The following is a 21,579-nucleotide window of genomic DNA, read 5'->3' on the forward strand; positions in this document are numbered from 1 at the left end:
TCTATGCAGCCCTTTTTCTAAAAGGGTCACAAGTATACTGTAAAGCACAGGCCTAGGCACAGATCCTTGCAAGACTTCATTGGTAATTTCATTTTGCCGAGAAATGTGATGATTTATTCCTGCTTCCTATCTTTTAACCAGTTATGTTTGAACCCTCCCCTCTTACCCTACAGCAGCTCGCTTTCTCTAACGGCCTAGGATGAAACCTTGTCAAAAGTCTTCCCTTTCTGAAGGTCATTTCTATATTGCTGCCAGGGCTGTACATATAGCTCAGATCCCGCTTTACAGACAGATGAAAATGATTAAAACTTGACCCTTCCTGCTCTCTTGATTCTACTGTAACATATTTCATTCAAATTTGACTTGCTACTCCCCTTCCTGCCCAGTGTTCATCCCCTCTCTTCTTCCCTATTGATATTACACACACTTTAAGCTTAAACAAAATATTTCTTTATATTTGTTTACAGACCTCTCCAACTTGTTAAAAGAAAGAAAATAGTCACATCAAAATTAGTCTGAAATCTGTCCCGCATTTATTACATGTTAAAAAAAATCAAATCCCACATACTGCTATGTAATCCCCTGTCACCTTCACACTGCAAGCCACATATGTTAAAGTTTCATTAGACCCTTATTGCTAATGTGAAGAAAGTTTTAAAGAGTTCTGCTGCATACCAAAGATATACTGCAGGGTTTTTTTTGGGAGGGGACATGGAAACAAACACACACAACCAAAACCAACAAAACCCACCATAAGGTTTTGTGTCTGAAGTTTAAGAGCTCCACATATAAAGCTGCAGCAATCAAGGATTTTGATATTCAGACAGCTGAAGCACTACTGATTTGGAAATGTAATTTTTCTTAGAGTATACAGGTGAATAACTCATGCCTAATTACAGACTGAGACAATTTCAACTAGCACAAGTTTAAAATCTTAATGCAGAAAATCAGACCATCAGAATTTCCAATAGTGTATTCACTCTGGAGCAGGCAGGCAGCATCATAACACAAATACAAACAATAGTACAGATTATTTAATTGGATTACTTCACTCTATGAATACTTTCAAACAAGCTCTTTAAGAAAACCAGAAATAGAATTAAACTTTCATGGTTTCTGGACATCTTGGCCTATAGCAGTCAGTCACGCTCTCAAAGCGTGTTCTCACAGAAGCAGCAGCGTATACGCAACAAATCACATTTGGACATGTTTCGACCCAGGATGGATAAGGACAAGCAGAGGTGAGCAGCAGGCTGTCCCTCAACACTAACACCAACAGTTGCCATAGTAACGGGAGGAATCACAGGAAGAGTCTGGTATTGATCTTTCCATCCCCTGTTCTTGCCATTTCTTCAGAGTGATCTTACACAATGGCACCACAACTAACACCGTTGTACACACCCACGTTCTGAAGTTAATAGGAAATAATAGTGATGAAAAGGCAACATGGAATAATTACTGCGGAGGTTGGTCTGAGTACACAAAGAAAAGGCAGCGGAATTTTCATCTTAACACAAGCTACGCGAGGGGAGGGGTGGTGTCAGTAAGTACAGACATATTTCACCATGCCTTCCATCCACATTTCAAGTTTTCTGTGCAGTCTGCTGCCGAACAGCACCTGCTTGTTCTCAGCATTTGTAACAGGAGAGTCACCAGCGCCAGGTCAGGTACTGCAAAGAGCAGGACATAGCTCAGGGTGTTTAGTGTTTTGCTGAAAGCCTGCAGCATCATGCCAGCGTACTGTGGAATGGCAAAGGACCATAAGGATAAGGAGAGAGACTATTTACAAATACTGAAGAGATTTTTCAGGTTAACAATGGCATAGCTCCAGAGTCCCTCAAAATATACTACAGCACAACAAAGTTCCATAAACATGGGATAATACATTACATGAAAATAAAAGATTTCAGTAAAGATTAATACGTTTCCAATAACAACATGTAGCTCAAAGTTGCATTTAGTTTGCAAATTAAAGGATGGTACTTTGTTGATACTACCATAAGGTTTAAATGAAAAATATATTTTGAAGGTTTCACCTTCACAATTAACATTTCTTCTTACCATAGGCAAAACAGGAGAAAAAGCATTTAAAATACATGGCTGAACTAAGAAAGCCTTTAAGACCATTCCCAACTGTATCTCAACACTGAAGAATGACCAGAATAGTTAGCAGAATGTGGGCCTAGCTAAGAGCAGAAGGCTGCTTATATCAGAAAGGGAAAATATTACTCTTGTAAACAAGTAGGTCACTTCTGCTACATGCACCCTACATTGTCCCAGTTTTCTATCAGCATAACACCTCTGTAATCCACTATACGTGCAAAAGCTGAAGTAATAAAGCAACAGCAGCATGGGAAGTACCCAGTGTTTCCAGAAACTTTATAATTCACAAAGTTATTAGCCCCGCCAAAAAAAAAAAAAACAAATAATCTGAGTAGCACAGCCTTCCAAAAATGCATCACAGCTTTCCAAGGCAAATACAAAAGACAAATTAAAAGTGTCTATATTAGTACAGGTATTTTTAACAATTTTTTTAATATTTATACTTACTAAAAATAGAAATGGAAAAAAAACCCTAGATAATACCTACCATTTATGTACATCAAGACAAGAACTCCACCAGAATCCAAACAAATTATAACAGTATATGATATTTAAGAGCTCTGGGAACCCTGTTAATCACGAGTCTCCCATCGTAACTTAAAGAGGCAAACAGCCACGGGTCTGCTGAGGACCATTCAACTGCATATACGCTATCTTCATGTTCTTCATAGGTAGCTATTACACTGTCCTGAAGGGGCTCTTTAACCCTAAAATAAAACAAAACAAAAAAAAAAAAGAGAAAGAAAGAAATTGGTAAGGATCCGTGAACACAATGTAAAAGGCACTATAAAGCACCACTAACATCTAGATATGCAACCTACCATTTAAAGTATAAGAATGCAGTAGCAGACCCTAAGGAAATATTTTACACCAGATATCTGCGTGTACCTATGTTTTAGATAACACAGCAAAGTCAATATTAAAGACTCCATTTGCAGAGACAAAGTACCTCTTATTTTCAACTTCAGTGCATTCCCAAGTCTCTCAGAACCTACACTAAGCATTTCTCTCTCTCTAAAGCAAGTTAAACCACAGGGTATGACCTAAATGCGCTTAAACACCCATTTTTAATCAACGGCTTTTCTCTCACCATGCTCCATCCCTTCCTTTCCCCCTCTGTTGTTAAATGAATTCTTAAAGTATATTATCTTATTAGAGATGCACAAGTACATAAGAAGTTGCAGTCCTTAATGTCACAGTCTCTCCTGCGCTGCCATCCTGAACCCATTCTCTCCAGAAAAAATGGAAAGGAAATAGAGGCATCACTCTGAATGCTCTGATTTTTTTTTTTTTTTCTCCTCTCATTTCTAGGGTTATACCAACACCAGATTCTCATCTATTATTGTATACCTCACCTCTCACTGCAACACCCAAGCTCCTGGTCACCTACATCACAAGAGACAGATTCTCTTTTGCATTGCAAATACATAAACACAGATTCAGGCTATTCTCTGAAGTCCAAATCCCCCAAGAGTCGTCAATTGTGCTCTGCTAGTGGAGAACAGCCCTTGCTCCCTCCACTCACAGTGCCAGTCCCTCCTCTCACAGCAACACCACAGCACATTATTCCATAGCTACAGGGTAGGTGAGTTTTCAGAGGATGACCTTAGAGCTCCGTCGCCCACAGAGGATCACCTCTGTCTGACAGCAATCAGTCAGCCTTTCAGAAGCATCCCCCTGTCTCGCAGAGACAGCCTTGTATTACAGCTGCAATCCTCCTAACAGAAAGCAAAGCTGAAGAGCCCTGTGAACGCCACTCAATCATTTAAACAGATGCTGCTACCACAGAAATGAATTGTTGTTATTGGCCATTCTTTGCCCTTTACCGCTCTCTGAAAGCACAGCTCCCTGTGCTCACAAAGCGGATATTCTATCACATTTGAATCGCTTGCTCGGTGTCACTGCTCCACCTAGCCAGCCCCACCAGCTGTGAACCTAACATCACAATTAAAACTGAATTGAATGAATAAACCAAAAGCAGTCTGATACTGCAGAATAGCTTCAGATATTTAGTTTCAAGGACTTTTATTATTTACTCATGCTACTTTTAAGGTCAACTAACGAAAGAAGGTCACAGCACAAATACCAGGCAGTCCCTGGTTAACTGCAAAGAGGCAGCTTGTTTTGCAATTCTCCTGAATACGTACTTTGATACAAACCATCTAACAGCAGAGAGCTAATGAACACACACACGCATGCAGACACTTCATCTCCTGCAATGTGTTTCTCTAACTCCCCGTTAACTGACATGCCTGGTTAAGTGAAAGTTGGTCATGTCCCCAGACAGCCATGTGCTTCACGCCGTGCTCACCCACTTACCCACAACTCCATTATTCCAAAGGTTTCAGACGTCTCTCCGGATGAGCAGGGGAGTAATGCACAGTGCACACGGCTGTCAGGGGACACGACCGACTTTCAGTTAACCAGGAGCCTCAGTTAACCAAAGGTTGGATAAACAAGGACAAATAAGCTTCTAGATTATACTACTTTCTGTATGCTCAGAGCTGTTTCTGTGTTTCATTTAAATAACACTGTTAATCTAATCTAATTTACAGAAATCATAGGGGAATGAGTGCTCAGGAAAGAAGCCTGCAGATGAACTTCTGTCTGGCATTGCCATTTATAACTACAATTCCTAACTGTCTTTTGTTATTGCCTATACACTGAATTCCTCTTTGGGTATGAAAGGAACTTTGTGCCTTCCCACAAAAAGAAAGCATAATGTTCCATGTGGTTTCTCAGTTTTCAGGTGTTTTTTTTTTTTGTTTTGTTTTAAATAGCAGAGATCTATGATAATATTACGTATGGACTACTTGTGCCTCAGAATGGCATAGCCTTGAGACAGATATTAAGAATCTGAGAAAATCCTAATGGAAGCGATCACTTGGTGTAAAAGAGCTAGATACTAGACAAGAAAACAGGAGGGAAAAAAATAATCTCAGAATGACACATCTCAGGAACAGTAGAGAAGATCCAAAAGAAACTGTCCATAAGCATGTTGTGTTTTACAAACACTATGAACGAAAACAGATTACCCATTACATAATTTAAAGGCTAATGAGACAAGAAGGATTCCGCTGGTGGAATAAGGAGCAGAATTTATTTCACGTACATGAAAAATTGTTCAAAATAACTAAAAACCAAAACCAAACTACACACAGAAAGAACAAGGTTGGTTGTGGTGGTTTTTTTTCCTCACAACAGGAGGCTCTTGGAGACAGATCACATTAGCTTATGCTAAGAGACTTCCAAGAAAACACCTCAGATTTGTCTGCATTTTGGCTATGTGTGTGATTATTTTGGTAATCCGAGAATAGGCTGAGGATATTATTTTTGAATCTAAACGAATCTATTATACTTAGAATTAATCAGTTCGAGTCCCACAACAAATTATTGACTCTCAATACATTTGTACACATTTTATTTGTTAAAGAATCAGCTCAGATTCTCATAACTCTCCAGATATTAAATATAATTTGGTTAATGCAAGCTACAGACTTAACCGCTATGACACTGACTTTTATTTAAGAAAAGTAACAAATAGTTTAATAAAATCATATATATGTCTAGATATATGTAAACAGAGTCTACAAAAAAAATTATTTTGGTCACAGCATACTCTAGCAGAACACATACAAAACTTGTATTTATCTAAAGAGACAAAAACGTCTCAAGATATTTAAATTATCCTTCTGTTTTTATCAGTTTCTAAAGTTTTATTTCTTCATAACACACAGTATGTAATTTCAGAGCCTAACACGTCATAGCACTCATAAGTGTACTTTTTCTAATACTCTATTCATAATGCAGCAATGATTAAAAGAACACTGCTATACTTTCATGAGCATTGCTCTTATCTCAGAAACTTTGCATTTCACAGTTACCACCTCCTGATGACAACGCTCAGGTTATTTGCCTTCTTAGGATAGATGGGTAACACCAGCCACAGAAGAGCGTTCACAGTGGACTCAATGCTGGGATAAAGTCAGATGTTTGGCAGGTTTTGAAAAAGGGAAGAGAGTTCAGGACCTGAAATTTTTTCCCAGTTGGAGAAGTTCAGGAATGGCAAGAGTACCTGCACAGAGCTGTATGTAAAATTTCTTCTATGCTACTTTATCATGTATAATTCAGGTTGTTGCCAAAACACAGAGATTTCTGTTTTTACATAAAAGTTGCAGGTTATGGGTGTAAAAATGTAGTTGTGATGCCATAGCTAGTTTAGTGTACCACAGGTGTAGGTGCCTGACCTATTGATCCCCTGACAGAGCAGTCCGACTAGACGATATTCGATAAGCACACTTGGTAACCACTTGCTATGCCTGGCAAGCTATTTTCTTCCTCGTCCTAAGTCTCCCTGTCCCTTAAAAAGTTCCTTCCTTGTTTTCCTGTACTATTTCAAAGACACTTTCTGTCCAGACTAAAACACTTTTTTCTCTCCTTATAAAAATTCTTGCATTGCATCAACTAACAAGGCAAACTCTTCCACCACTGAGAATTCAAAGAAAGAAATGTGTAATCTCTACTTACACCCTGCAGAAATTTAAGACCTGTGCCTTACAGAGCTGACATGGGACTGCTTTCTCCTTGTAGTCTTATTCACATAGCATGACCCCTACCAGTTTCTCCTACGAAAGGTGAAGAGTTTTCATTTCATGAGATAAGTTGGAGGTTAATTGTGTTACAAACTTGAGAGAGAAGCCTGTTAAGCCTTGAATTTTATTTTTTTCTTTTAATGTAGAGAGCTGTTATTTCCAATTACTTCTCATGCTAACAGCCACTTAAGTTTGCAGTGCTTGTAATTCTGTTTTGCCACCACAGTGTTCAATAAAATAAGTTTTCCGGAGTAACCAAAAATTATTAATTCCTCATCACAGCCAAAATTAAATCCTCTTTAATCTAAAAATTACTATGAAGTAGATGCAACTTAATAAAGCAGCAACATGTACCGCAGCAACCCAAATGAATTCTGAAACGCGTGCCACTGGATTCCAGAACAAGGTCTGTGGATGCCCCTTCCTTGTAACTACAGGAGAAAAGTCAGGAACTGTAAGGTTTTGTTTCTGATAAGCTTCAGCAACTCACAACTTACTTTTTCACTCTGTTACACAAGGCAGAATTCAAAGATATTTGTATGGGACCACAATTTTTATTTATAATAATTGGGCATTCATCTAATGTAAGCATTTTATATACATATATATTTTACGGAAAAAAACAGCTTCTACAGGATAACGCCTTCTTTAAAACCGGGAAATGCAAATTTCCACGTAACAAGTTCCATAGTAGTCCTAATATGCAAAATAAATTAAGGAGGGTATATCTGCTGATTAAGGCTAAAGAAATTGTACAGATAAATGACCCTTTGAAAAAGCAGAATAGCCCGGAAATTGGAAAGTGCTGCTGCACTAGATCTGGTCCAGTTTCTTACACATCCAACCAACCACTGAATCCTGGTGTGCCCCAAAACAGAAACTGTTTAAGATGTTTTAATTAATTGAGTTTCCCAGCTGATTCCGTAGTATAATCCTGCAATTTCTAGATTTCTCTGAGACATAAATACCAGAAGCACAATATCACCCAAATTAGCACTATCGGCAGCTGTGTGAAAATACTCTGGAAGTTTACCTTATCATGAATAATTGGCAAATACTTTTCAAAATACCAACACCTGCAATTCACTCTCCTGAAGTCACGGATATGTATTCAAAGGTGTTAAATTAGATCACACAGCTTGTATGCATTATCATGAAACCACATTATTTACTGTTCCAAAGGGTCCAAATCACATCTCTAACAGAAAAAGTAGAAACCACTATCTCCTTTAAATGGACTTTTGAAGGAAATATTTTCTACAGAGGGGCCAGCCACCATTTTCTCTTTGGTCCATTCTGATTGCTGCAGATGCTCCTACACCTCACTGTCTCAATGAGATACTCTGTTCTGGAAGGACTAAATCCATTACACCTCTCATTTTCAATGCAAAATGGTTGGAAATGCCTGTGCTAGATCTTGTTCTGTTTATGCCAAAAGACAGTGCGGCTAACATGTATGGTGACAATTACTGTAACATAAGACTTCCGGAAAAACCTGAAAAAAAAAAGTATTTCCTAATGTGCATTTCCGGTACAGTCTTCGATAGATAACAAAGATAAGGTTAATCTTAGAAATTATTGTCAAAAAATGTAGCAAAAGGGAGAAGGCAGCATATTGACCTTAGTAATCTCTTGTGACAGCAAAAACACAGCAGACATCTTAAGCCTGTAAACCCCAAAGAGAACAGGTAGTTCATTCCGCAAAATTTAATTAAGGATGGCTTCCTTTTCCAAACTGATTCTTAAGCTCAAAATCCTATTGACCGTATAAGTCTTCTCATTTGTATGGATACAGAAAAGGCTATTTCTCTTAAAAACAAGTCCTCCATTAGCAATTCAGCCTTGTCCCAAAGTTCATGCAGTAGATGTCATGAAGAATGGAAACACTGCTGTAGATGCAGTATGTACCTTGCTCTTGGTGCTCCTAACGTAGTAGATGATCTTCTCATGTTGTGTATCATCAGTATGTCAAACAGAGGCAAACAGTTTAAAATTCAAACTGATAAGGCAAACATGGTGCAGTAACTAAAGAAAAGAAATCCTGAGTGGTGAGTAAAGATGGTCACATTAAACTGCAAAAACCCAGTAGTTTTTGCTAGAAATAGCAATGTAGAATTAAAATGTCAGAGCAGTTTAATGCAACCAAATATATGCTCAATCACTAACATAAGGATTTTGGATGACTGAAATACGAAGGAAGGATATAATGCAGTCATGACCTCCCTTTGGAGGAAGGCAGTTCTCAGTGCTCTGCAGATGACCAAACTGGAAATGACAGACACTTTCAGGAGCTTTGGAATTCATGCAAGTTCAGTGTTGCAGGGAAGAAGTCCTTGCAACATTAGAGTGCAAAACCATTAAAGAAAGAGGCCAAGCAGAAGCCTACCTTAATCACTTGCATCCATAGATGTGGGATGAACCCATGTTTAAAACGTTTTGTTCGAAGTGAGGCATCAAAAAGTACTCCCTGTGTTCTCACCCAGGCAAACCAGCTTTGCTTTGGGGATGAAAACTAAACACACCCTAAATACTCACCTCAACTGTTCTATTTTAACTTGTTTTGTACACTTCTTTTTTCTACATCTGGATCAAGATGCTAGAAATTAAGCTAGAAAAATAAAAGGAGTTTCATTCCCCATTTCTCAACTAATTGTTTGCTATATTTGAGCTGTGCATTAAATTGTTCAGACTAGGTACTTGACCAGAACATACCACAGCTCTCCTCTGGTCATATGTCTATACTTCCTTTTTCTGGGCAGCTTGATCATCTTTTTAAGACTACCTACTTTTGACAGAGGCTTTGGGCTTCCCAAACAGAGAGCCATTAAGCCTTGCCTTATTCAGTGCAAGAAACCACAGTTGGTGTATTTCCCCTAGACACATTTCACCAAGGCAGCACATGCACAAACAATTGTTGGAACAAACAATAACACAGTGAGAAGAGAAACTCGAGAAAATGGTTGTTGGCAAAAGAAAATCCTAAAGGGAAGAACCAGAACTCTCCAAAGATGATTCAGAAGGCAGTAAAGGTCCCTGAGCTGCAAACAGTCAGGGGCTAGAAGTGCACCCAGGGGAAGCATTATCTCTTTCTCCTGTTTGTATAATCATTCCTCTTGGTCATTATCAGAGACACGATACAGGCCAGGAATACCTTTGTGTGATACAGGGAGGCTGCTCATATGTTTGTATGATTGATGGGAGAAACAACAACAGCAGTTAAAAAGTAGGGGACAGACGACAACTGGCTGCTCTGATCTGAATCAGCGGTTAAGAAGAACTGAAGGTCACTCAACTTAGACAAGAGATAATATGCGATAGCCCTAGTTATATTGCTATGCAAGCATGTTCTGGTCCCCAAGATGTGAGCGTATATATTCCCCAAGATGTCAACATACACATGGACAAACACGCAAAGCAGAAACCTCAACGAATAATTCCTTAGTAAGAACAAGAAACAGCAACTTTTGTTTTGTTTTGTCTATGTTAATGAATCTGTATAATTTTCTTAAAAAAAAAAAATCTCCAAGTAATTATTTTTCAGTTGTGTACTTTAAAAACCAGGCATTTACTACAGAAAGTTCAGCAAGAATAAGTGACTGGGTAGACTCATGCACAGTCGAACAACGAAGCAGTTAAACTGATATGACTCGATTAACATGAGTCTTAAAGACCTCAGAAGTCTTAGCTGTGTAGAGTAGAATTAGAAGTCAACATTTTGAAAATATGGGCATTTTTGCTAAGTAGGAAAAAAAAGCAAACAACTTTGAAGATACAACTAGTACATACTCTTCATTTTTAATATTTAATCCCAGGAGTACTTTTACAAGTTATTTTATTCAGAACATAGGTAGCCCAAGAAGAAATAGCCTTTTCCCTTCTTTGCACTTGATATTTCACCCTTCTTTGGAAAAGGATTTGGTGACTGACTGGAGACACTAGTTGTACAGACACCTGCTCCTCCTAGTATATTTCAAGATACACCTCCCCAAAAGACACTTTCGAGATTTGCATGCTATTCAACAGTGAAACACATGTCCTCTAAAACAGAATACAAATAAACTCTGTGAGCACATAACACTTTCTTGAAAGCCTAGAACATACCCAAGCAAAAACAATAAACACACACGCAGCCCCCACACCCCATCAAATCACACAACAAATCCCTGTGTTTTACAGAAGAAACAGGACCCATGGAATGGTGCAACTGACTCTTCAAAGAGGTCTCCAGGAGGGAAACTGGTACTAAAGCCTAAATACTTGGCTGTAGTGGTTGACTAACAAGAAGCATTCCCAAGAACTGCTACACCCCGCTTCATTAGTGCGCCCAGAACCAAAAAAGACATTCACCTGGTGCTGACCTGCTGGTGAGCACCTTGAAAACATCCTTCCAGCTCTACTCAACAAGGGGGCAGACTAAAAAACCAAACTAAAAAAATCACACCAAAACCCAAACAACAACAAAACCAAAAAATTAAAAAACCCCACAAACAAACAACAAAACACACCACAAAAGAAGGCTCTCACAGTATCAAGCAAATGTTGTCATACAAAAGCTAACATGCTTCCCCTGGTTTTATAGGGAACAGATTAGCAGCTGAAAAGCATATATTCAAAAAGTAAATGCAGTATTCATACTCTTAAAGCACCTGGGAACATGCAAAGTCTCCTCATCATTACAATACAAGTCATTTATGATGTGGTTTACGTGCATCCCATACCCAAAGTTGCATTATACTTGTATTGCTTTGCATATTATGGTTTCAAAAAAGTCCTACTCTAGAAAAGATGACTTGTGTTTTAATGAGGCAACCCTACCCAGCCTCATACATTCAGAACTCCAGATAACCTACTACACAACATCTGTCAGAACACTATTTACTTATGATGATATTTATATTAATACATTCTCACCATATAAAAAACCCTGTAGCTTCTTTCTCACTTCTATTAATGCTATTTTTTTCTTCCATCCAGAGCAGTATTGCAATCCCCAGCCCAAGGTAAGGAACCAAAACGTACATCATATTTAAAATGTTGTAGTTTAGTTACATTCTAAAAAATAAGTATGTACTGCTGATGTGAGCAGCTTTCTAGGTACTTAATTTGATGCACCTGGATTTTCCAGGCACTTACATCATCTATTGCTTTTAGAGACATTTTGTACATTTGAAATTAACCATTTCTATATACAGGACAGTTTCCCTATTTAAAACTTAAAAAAAAAAAAAAAAAATTGTTTCCAAGTTCTTTATGTAAAACCAAAATACCAAAACTATTTGGAGCAATCCTACTTCTTTATCAATAAAATAAAGGTGCATGAGCAACCTTAAAAATGCAACTAGAGAAGTAAACAACTTTACTAGATGTTTCAGTTAAAATTCTAAATAAACAGAGCTGAGTAACTGGGGGATCTTTTTTTGCAATTTCCTTGTTCTTCATCCCCTCTGACCATTCTTCATTTAAAAAGATAATTCAGGAGGTAGCCTGTTTAACTCATTGCAAACAGCTTTGAGTATTACAATAAATTAACAGAAGTAACAAAACACCTGCTCAGTACAGACATGTAGAACATGGATAGTCACAGTTACAAAGAACAGAAAAATGCACACCAAAGCCTGTTTGTCTCAAAATATTTTACATGAGTTGCCATTGTCTTCACTTTGTAAAGGAAGAATTTGCTGAAGACAGCCTTGTAAGCTAGCCCCAAATTAGAAAGCCACAGCCCACAGTAGGTCTACAGAATTCCCTATGAGCATTTATATTAATAAAGTACAGAGAGGAAAACAAGCATCACATATTGCACTATGAAAAAGCTGGAAACAGAAAAAAATGGCAGATGAAAAATTATTATTTCATCATCTCAGTAAACTCTGTAGTAAAAACCCCATGCCTCAAAAATTCACATGCAAAATACATGATCTGTTACACATCCGAGTGGATGGTGTTTACCTGCAATAACATCCATTATTCTCTACCAAGAGTTTCAAAAACAAACTTCTGGTTTGCCTGAAGTAGGTCGAATGAGTTACTGATTTCTAGAGCAGCCAGCAATACTAAGAACTAAATTTATGAAAATGAATGTATTTATACTTCCCTTCTTGTCTGTGCAGAAGTTCACCATTAGACTGGTAATGTTTTCTAAAGGCTAGAATACATACACAGAAAATGCAAAAGGCAGATTTTCAACTGTCACTTAACCCAGATTATTGCACGCTCTTGACTTGATCCCGATGTCCCTTAAAGTGAAACTTTTTACTGATGCAGTGGACTGTAGGACTGGTCTTCAGCATCACCATCACCTTCCTACCAGTGAACATACAGTGACAGTGCCAATCAGATTAAAGAGTGTGTTCCACCCAAGACTCCAAGTAAAGACAAACGAAATACAAATTAGAACTACTTACCTGAAAGGCTTGTATACAAAAATCCTAGTCAGCAAAAAGAATAGCATGTTAACCACTACAATGAAAAGACACAACTACAAGCATCTGCATAAAACTCAGAAAACTTCATACTTCTCTTCTTGATGCTGGTCCTCTTGGTCACTTAGTTCATCATCATCTACCATATGACCAAACGGTTCAGAAGAAATTGATACCATATTGGACAGGATAACTCTGCTATCACTGCTTCCTGTAAGGATCAGCTGATCATGAGAATGATTGTATCTGACATTCCAGACCCTAAAAAATGAAATCAGAAAGAACAAGAGGTTATTCTTCGCAGGCAATGCATCTGCATTAAACAATTTTGTTTTAAAAAACAGCACTAAAAATAGATATTCAACTTAAATGTTATAAAAACACATAGAAGTGACATGCCTCATTCCAGATACTGGTTTTTGCCATCTTCATTTGGCTTTTAAGCTTCCACATCATCTGTTCTCTAAGAAGTGTCTTTAAAATTCAACAAATAATTTTTGGAACATAAAAAATTCAAAGAACAAAACAGACCATTCAGTGGTATCACTCCATAAGGGTTCATGCCAACTCATTGTTTAGCAAGTCAGATAAATAGTTAAGTTCCAAATATAAAAGTTTCCCCAAAGCAAAATACAGATCAGAATTAACCTGTTAAACATAAAAATCTCACAACATTCCTGCAGTAAAGTTTAAAACAGACCCTAAAACAAAGTAGGATTATATTTCCGTTCAATTGTTACATTTTACGCATCAAGTTAATACTGAATGTCTTATGGTTCTTGTTTTATTCTTTTTCTTTTAATCTTCTGTAAAGAAGTATAAATGCTGCTTCTGTTAATTCACATCTTCATTCCCCTCAAAGTTGCTTCAGGGTCCAGATTTATTTTGCAAGAATTACTCCAATCCAAATTTTATAAAATATGAACTTCTCATCTTTTCTTAACCACTGAAGTCTTCAAACGTCAGACAAGATTCTCTCCTTGCTCCAGCCACAGGCCAGAGTGGTAGATACAGGCTTTAAATATTATCTCGGAGAATAAAATTACTCATTCACATATTCTGCCTTAAGGGCTGCAAAGAGCAAGAAAAAAGTGTGGCTGAATTATTGAGCATTTCCACCATGTGACACCAGAGGATTGATGGCAGCTGCTGTAACCAAAACAGCTCAAGGGTTTTTCTGCACAGCAGGTGCAGCAGCTCAGGCTCAATTTGGGCAGGCACACCTGTGTCCCAGCTGGCCCCCACAACTCACCTTCTGTGTTGTGTTTCTCAAAGGTGTACCCTATCTCCCAACATTAACACCACTTTCTTGCCAATTAGACTAGCATTGTCTGAACTCTTAATTTGCAATTACACAAGGAACATTCACATGTTGAAACCTTTCCTCAGTGCAGAAAAATCATTATTCACAATAGCACAAACATAGTTTGTATTGTTCCTAAACAGTAAAGTAATTAGCTGAATAAATTACATAAGCCATCCACCCACAAAACAGCATGCAGATAATTTGTTCTACCAGTGGGAATGCTCCTCTAGTGTCTTCACTGGTTCCATGACATTTCTTGTGTCCCAGAATTTCACCTTGCAGTCATCTCCACAGCTAGCCAGGTAGTACTGTTTATTGGGATTAAAGTCCAGGTCTCGTACCAGCTGTCCATGTGCATTTTCTATGCAATATATCTGTCTGTAAAACACATTAAAAAATTAAATGGTCTATAAAAGGCTAACTGCACTCTGCTGACAGGAATCTGTTTCCCTGGAAACTTGCATAATTCCCTTAGCACCCGCAGACCTAGAGTTCCACTGCTAGTGCACAGTTTAGGGAAAGCCCAGCTGTTAACAACAGTGACTTGTATAGATTTCTCAGCTTGTGCTGAAGCTTTGCTCCTTCCTTGTTTGCATTGGGATCATCTGGAGCTAAAAGGAAACAGTAACTCCAGATGATTCCAGCACAGCTCTCCAACAACTGTTATGAAATGTCTGCTACTAAACCTCAATATTTTCACATACAAGTTTCTCCACCCCTAAGTAGGCACAACAGTTCTGTATTTATGACATCTAGTTCTCTATATATGAAAAGCTGAAATGCAAGGGAGTCAACAGATATGAAAAACGGGTTTTTATTATTGCTTTATTTTGGACTTTACCTTCTTGAGCTCTGGCATTTGTCATTAATTTACCTGTGGCGCAAAACTACTCAGACATGCTCATACTCATGCACTTGGATCACTTCAGAAAACATTTGTAGTACTGATAACAACCTAGCATCCTTATTCAAAACATCACACTCCATCAGTTTGTAACCTGCCTCTTAAGCTTAGGATTGTGTTTGGTTGTTTCCGCTATTGCATTACCTGTTTTATTAAAAGGTTGTACCTGTTCCCATGTCTCTTCTCCAAGCCATCATCTACCAAGGCTCTGCTTAGACTTGACAGTCTCCAACAACCTTCACCAGAACTTGTCAACACTGTTTCTTTTTTTTTTTTTAAATGAAAAATGTTTCTCTTCAGAAAACAGAGTGACCAAAACTGTATTTCCTGGACTGTATGTTCTCCTCTGAATGCCAGAGAAGTGTCATGCTGTTAATATCCAGCTACTAATAAAAAACAAAGTAGCTCCATAAGGAGAGATTCAAAGTCTACCAGGCCTATACTAAGCCCTATCCTGACAGCTGCGGCAGTCTCTTGAGATAAGGGATATCACCAGATATCCAGCTTCACCACCCTGCTCCAAGTTAGAGAGATTAAGGAGATCACTTAAGTATGCCTTTCTAGCAGGTATTCTGGGATTTGAATTCAACAATTCCTTTTAATTTCTTGAAGCATCTTTATAAGAAAATGTTTGCAGCAATGATCCACGTATTTCCTCCTTCATTGCACCTTTCACTTCCTTCTTGCACTGCTCATGGAAATACGTGTAAGGGCTTAAAAACAAATACCACTGTCCATTCAATAGTGCTTACCATGAAAGCCTTTAGCCCAGCTTCACTATTATTCTGACCACTTCATACTTTTCCTTCCCAAACACAAATATTCTTGTCTTCCAATCTACCATCCTCCCTACAGCAATAATACCTACACTGAATTTCCCACTTATAAGATTAACGCCAGATCACAGGAACATTTTCTCCACCTTCTCATCATCTTTTCTCATATTCTACATTTTTTAGAAATTAGTCTTTGTGTTTTCCTGATACAATTATCTCTCTGAATGCATTCAACTTAGTGTCTGTCTACTCTGTTTCTCAAGCCCTTCTCTGTTTAAGATTGCTTCCTAGTCTAGTCCAGGACTCTTCCCACCAACCTCTCCCCCCTCCCCACTTTGTTTGCTATGTGCAAAATCATTTACTCTTATCTTACAGCTATCAAATCACACTCTGAGGAAGTGGGTATTCTAGCTACTTCTTCAGTATCTTTCCTCTCTCTTCTTTACTGGTTGTCCTGGTTTTGTTAAAAACAAGTTTCTCTTTTAGTGAATTTTTGCCTGTCAGCTAAAGCCTTCATATTAGCTGCATTTTCCTGGAGAACCCGACACATGTTTTGGTTAAACCTAGCAATGGAATGCAAACTTATTGATAAGCACAGATGGACATCTTGCGAGAGGGGCAACGAGAAACTGATGACCGAGAGACTGACCAATGGTGTATAACATTCCATTCACGTGAATACTTCATATAAAAGTGGGAGATCACGAGGATCTCGGCCCTTTTTCCCTTTTTCCCTCATGGCTGACATTAGGAGAGGGCCTTGCTGGTCGTCCCTGCGAACTGAGGCCCAGTGAGAGACTGAATCCAGCTCCGGTTGGTTACAGAGTCTAATCCAGGACTTTGGGTGCTGGCTCTGCAGTTGCTGAGACTTTCAAGATTGGTTTTGTATATTTTGTATTATTTTCTCTATTCTTATTAGTAGCATTAGTAAAACATCTTTAACTTTTCCAACTCTCTTCTCTGTGTCCTTCTTTCCCTCCCGATCGCCTGTCCTGAGTGGGAAGCGGGGAGAGGGAGGGGCAAAAGGGGGAAGTTGGGGGGAGAGGAGGTTAACAATACATCTGCCAGGGTTTGATTGTCACCCCGCAATCCTAACCCTCGACACTGGTATAGTAGTTTACTCCGATTCCACCTCCCCTCCACCCCCCTTTTTTTTCGCTTCTTATACTGTCACAGTTTACACTGCACCGACTTTAAACTCATACCTCTAGCCTCATGATCAAATATTCACATCATTTTAGACATATTACAGTGGAATTGCAGATGAGACTTATCCTTGCACATATTTTTCAACTACATTGCAAACAGCTCTTTAGCATAGCCTAGCACACATAAATTGGTTCAAGGACTATCTAATCTGAGCTTCACTTGAAGTAAATAGAATTGTGGGTTTTGCTTTTGTTAACCAAGCCCTCCTTTCATTGAGAATCTTGTTAATATCTGCACTATCTTTTATGAAAGTTACCCAGAGTATTCACTTAAGGCAAGATGGAGATGCTTTTTCTAATGACACAGGATGAAGCAGACTTGACTGTACTTAACATTTTCTACTTAGAAATAGTGGGTTTAAGTTTAAGGTCTGCATGCTATATGTTGAGGATAGGACGATTACAAAACCTCAAAAAAGGAACTTAAAAAACTCTTCTCCTTCGACCTTTCTTTCCTCTCTTGTACGCTTCATTGAAAAGAGTCTTCACAAAGTGGGTGTATATACACATATATATATGTATGAAGTTATATTTTTTTATAACAGGACCTGATGGCAAACATACAGGAAGTGACTTAATTATGATATTTGTGGTTTTAGCTTTTGTTTATTAAATTAAATAAACCTTTCTGGCAAAACCAGACAAGGCTAGCAAACATGGGAATTTATTGCTACACCCCTGAGCTGGCAGGAATCACAGAACTAAATTTAAAGTCATCCCCCTTTAAGGCAACAAAAGTTATTACCAGACATCAGTCTTCTCGGTTTAGTGATAAATTACGATGTGCTAAGGGGATAAAGCATATCTTAAAAGAGCTTGCACAGGCTTTAGTAGTCATGGCAACAGATGTGCACAACATCACTCCTTTGCTTATCAAAATCACAACTGAGCAGGAGGAAAAACACCTTAGTAGGTATACGCAAAGCCTTAATTGATTTGGTTATGATTTTGATAGATTCAGTAGTTTCATATAACTAGCACACTACAACTTTAATATAGTATAGTATACTATTTGTCAGAAAAGTGAAGAGTGAACTTACACTGTGAATTACCTTCAGAGATTAAAGTTACCTTTAAATAGTATGCTATGAAAACAGTTCATATCATAGTCAGGATTGAATTCACATTGAATTACAGAACAGCTTAATTCAAGTAATGCCTATATATTGAACATATCACTAGTACATATTTCAGTAAAACTCAACACACAAGTTAGAACTGAAGCTAAAGGGAAAAAACATAGATATCTCTTTACTAAACTGTAAATATGTTGGCTATGAAGGTCCAGCCACTCCTTTTATAAAGGATAGCTTTGCCAAGTTTGCAAAAAAAAAAAAAAAGTTAGAAACAATCAGAAAAAAATCTCTAAAGGAGATTGTCTTTTTTAGAGAAAAGATTGCAATTTCTCATTACCTCATGGTTCGTGTATCCCATCCTCGAACAGTGGTATCATTGGCTGTTGCAATCTGTGTACAATTGTGGTGTGGACTCCATCTTCCAGAAGTAAATTTTAATTGTCCTTTCCCTTCTAAGGCTGTAGAACTAGAGAGCTAAAACAATGAAACAAAGCTGGCAATGACTCTAAATGTAAAGCTAAAATCATAGAATAGTCTGGGTGGCCTTTAAAGTTCACCTAGTCCAACCCCCTTGCAGTTAGCAGGATCATCTTCAATTAGATCAGGTTGCTCAGAGCCCCATCCAGCCTGGCCTTGAATGTCTCTAGGGACAGGGCATCTACCACCTCTCTGGGCAATCTGTTGCAGTATTTTACCACTCTCATTGTAAAAAATTTCTTCCTCATGTGTAGCCTGAATCTCCCCTCTTTTAGTTCAAAACCATTACCCTTTGTCCCATCACAACAGGCCCTGCTCCAAAATCTGTTTCCATTCTTCTGTCCTCTTTTAAGTACTGAACGGCCACAATAAGGTCTCCCCGGAGCCTTCTCTTCTCAAGGCTGAACAACCTGGTATTGTTTTAAAGTCTTTATTTTAACTTTTATCATTTAACCGATTATAATAAAGATCAATATTTTCAAATTTTCAGCCAAAAGTTTGTGAGGCCAGCACGCACATCCTGTGCTATTTCTTAATAACGTATGAAAAAAAATCCCATACATGTAAGATTGGCCAAGTCATCCTTGCCTTCCTAAGCAATCCTTAAGTATTTGCAGGAATTAAATGACATGTTTCCTTGCATGAATGTCCAACTATGTATACAGCCAAATCCCCAATCAAGTCATGGTGGAATTCTGTTACTAAAATGAAATCCCAGGGGTTACTGAATAATATGTTTTGTTTTGTTTGTTTTCCCAGTGTTCTTTTATATGGCTTCTATGAGCCAGAAAGAAACTGCATGGATTTAAAGGACAGCTAAGAGGTAAGGGAGGGAAATGTTCATATAGAAGAAGGAATCTGGATGTAACACAAGGAAATCCACAAGTCTCTTCTCTGGAAATCCAACAAATGAGCTTAAAGAAAACAAAGCTGGTAGTTCAGAATCACAAATGCAGGTTCAAAAAAAACACTCTAGCTTTAATTGATACCTAAATACACGGACATGTACACAAGCTTTTTTTAGTCTTGAAGTCTTCCCTCCACTTCTTTAAAGGCAGAAGAGTTTACCATATAAGGAAAAGAAAACACAAAAAAGGCCTGTTTTAGACACTAATCTCACATAAGGATTTGGATTTGTGTGTCCCAGAAGATGGGCCACTGTGGAGGGCCACTCAGAGGGCCTCTGTGGATACTGAAGGAAAATAATTCATTGCAATATTTTATTAACAAAAAATGTGACATTGTAAGAAAAAAAAATGAAGTAAGATCCAATGTTTGCTTTTAGACAACAGAACTAGCTATTGCTCCGCCATTGCACAAGCATCACACATAAAAGAGTCTGACAAAATGAAATTTAAACTGTGTAAAATGTTTATCAGAACAAGGAAGGATTTAACACTGTTCATGAGTGCTTAAGCGGATCAGTGCCTAATGCTGGGGACGCAAGAACAATAATAAAAAGGTACTCGAATTGCACCAGAGTAATTATTTGAAATAAAAATAAAAGATTCTGAAAAAAACTAAGCGGTGTAGTATGACCAGATATGTTATTATCCTCAATGAAGGATGGGGTTGTACATAAGTAACATATCTGAAATATTAAAAAGCCTATCCTAGCTTTGTAGGTGTGATTTCTGTGTATTCAAATGAAAACATCAATTACTCCAACTTATTTTTAAACACAACATCGGTTAGGGACTTCAAATGCCTCTTTCTGCTTCAAATTTTGATCCCATAAGGACTGACTTGGAAAGTAGAAAGGGTAGGCAGTATCCTTAAAAAGAAACCTCAGCATGTATTAATCTCTAGGAAGGTACAGAAATTATCTAGAAAAGTCACAAGCAGCATGGAGACAATTCATGCTCTCCTCTAAAACAGGAGCTATGGGCCACCAAATGAAGGCCATAGAAGTCAGATTCAGTAGTAAACAAGAAGGTGGTTCTCCACTCAGTGCACTCCTTGACAAAAGACACTTGAATGCACAAAGCTTTACTTATGTTCAAGAACAGAATAGGAAAGTACTTGGAAGAAAGATCTAAGCAGACAAATCCAATGAAGCTCAAAAAAAAAAAAAAAATCCTTGGACTGAAAAGCACAGAAGACTGTCTGAGTGTTCAGGGCGCATCCAACACATTTACTCCACTGAACTTTTCCTTGGGGTCTGCCACAGCCACTGTTTGAAGCAGAAAACCAGGGCTGGATGGACTCAAACATGGACCAGTGAGTGTAACCACTGTTAGAACTCAGCAGCATTAAGTAGACAAATGGCAGAATTTATCAACTTTTCCACTGATGGGCCTGTACTTCTCTCACAACATATTCTGAAAAAATTATGCGAGAGGACCAGTTCTACAGTTCTATAGGCTTTTGAATGAAATGGTGTTCCGAAACATGCAGTTCTGTTCCCTCACTATACTATCTTCACTTAGAAAATACGTTTTTGTATGTGCAGCTTGGTTGCATTTCTGTTAATGTATGAACTAACTCTAAGGTAGAATGACCAAAAATTAATAAAAGTGCTATGCATTTGGAAGTTTTTGTTTGTTTGTTTGTTTGTTTTTCCTCAGACTTTGACACAAACCATTAGAAAACATGTCCTAAGATAGAGAATGTTCCAGATTAATTTAGAAATACATACATCTTCCTGGTTAACGTGAAGAGTAACAAGTTAAATAAATGCTACATTTCTTAGTGTATATATAAATGGTTATCAGT

General features: G+C 38.0%; 1 protein-coding gene across 4 annotated transcripts in view; it reads right to left on the minus strand.

The window, feature by feature from the left end:
* EIPR1 (EARP complex and GARP complex interacting protein 1) overlaps window positions 1-21,579 on the minus strand; it is a 93,684-nt gene that overhangs the window by 16,564 nt on the left and 55,541 nt on the right. For 2 of the 4 annotated variants that reach the window (XR_011738508.1, XM_071807042.1), the window contains exons 6-9: window positions 18,725-18,861; window positions 14,634-14,801; window positions 13,211-13,378; window positions 2,591-2,810 (exon numbers count right to left, since the gene is read on the minus strand). Coding sequence is in view for 3 of the 4 variants with exons in the window: in XM_071807042.1 (XP_071663143.1) it covers window positions 2,636-2,810; window positions 13,211-13,378; window positions 14,634-14,801; window positions 18,725-18,861 (648 nt within the window). In the remaining variant the exon portion in view is untranslated. Of the gene's footprint in view, window positions 1-510; window positions 2,811-13,210; window positions 13,379-14,633; window positions 14,802-18,724; window positions 18,862-21,579 lie in introns of those variants that run through there. The other 2 variants (XM_065835588.2, XM_071807043.1) reach the window with 1 other exon arrangement.

Source organism: Patagioenas fasciata, chromosome 3, assembly GCF_037038585.1.
Source record: "Patagioenas fasciata isolate bPatFas1 chromosome 3, bPatFas1.hap1, whole genome shotgun sequence".
NCBI lineage: Eukaryota > Metazoa > Chordata > Aves > Columbiformes > Columbidae > Patagioenas > Patagioenas fasciata.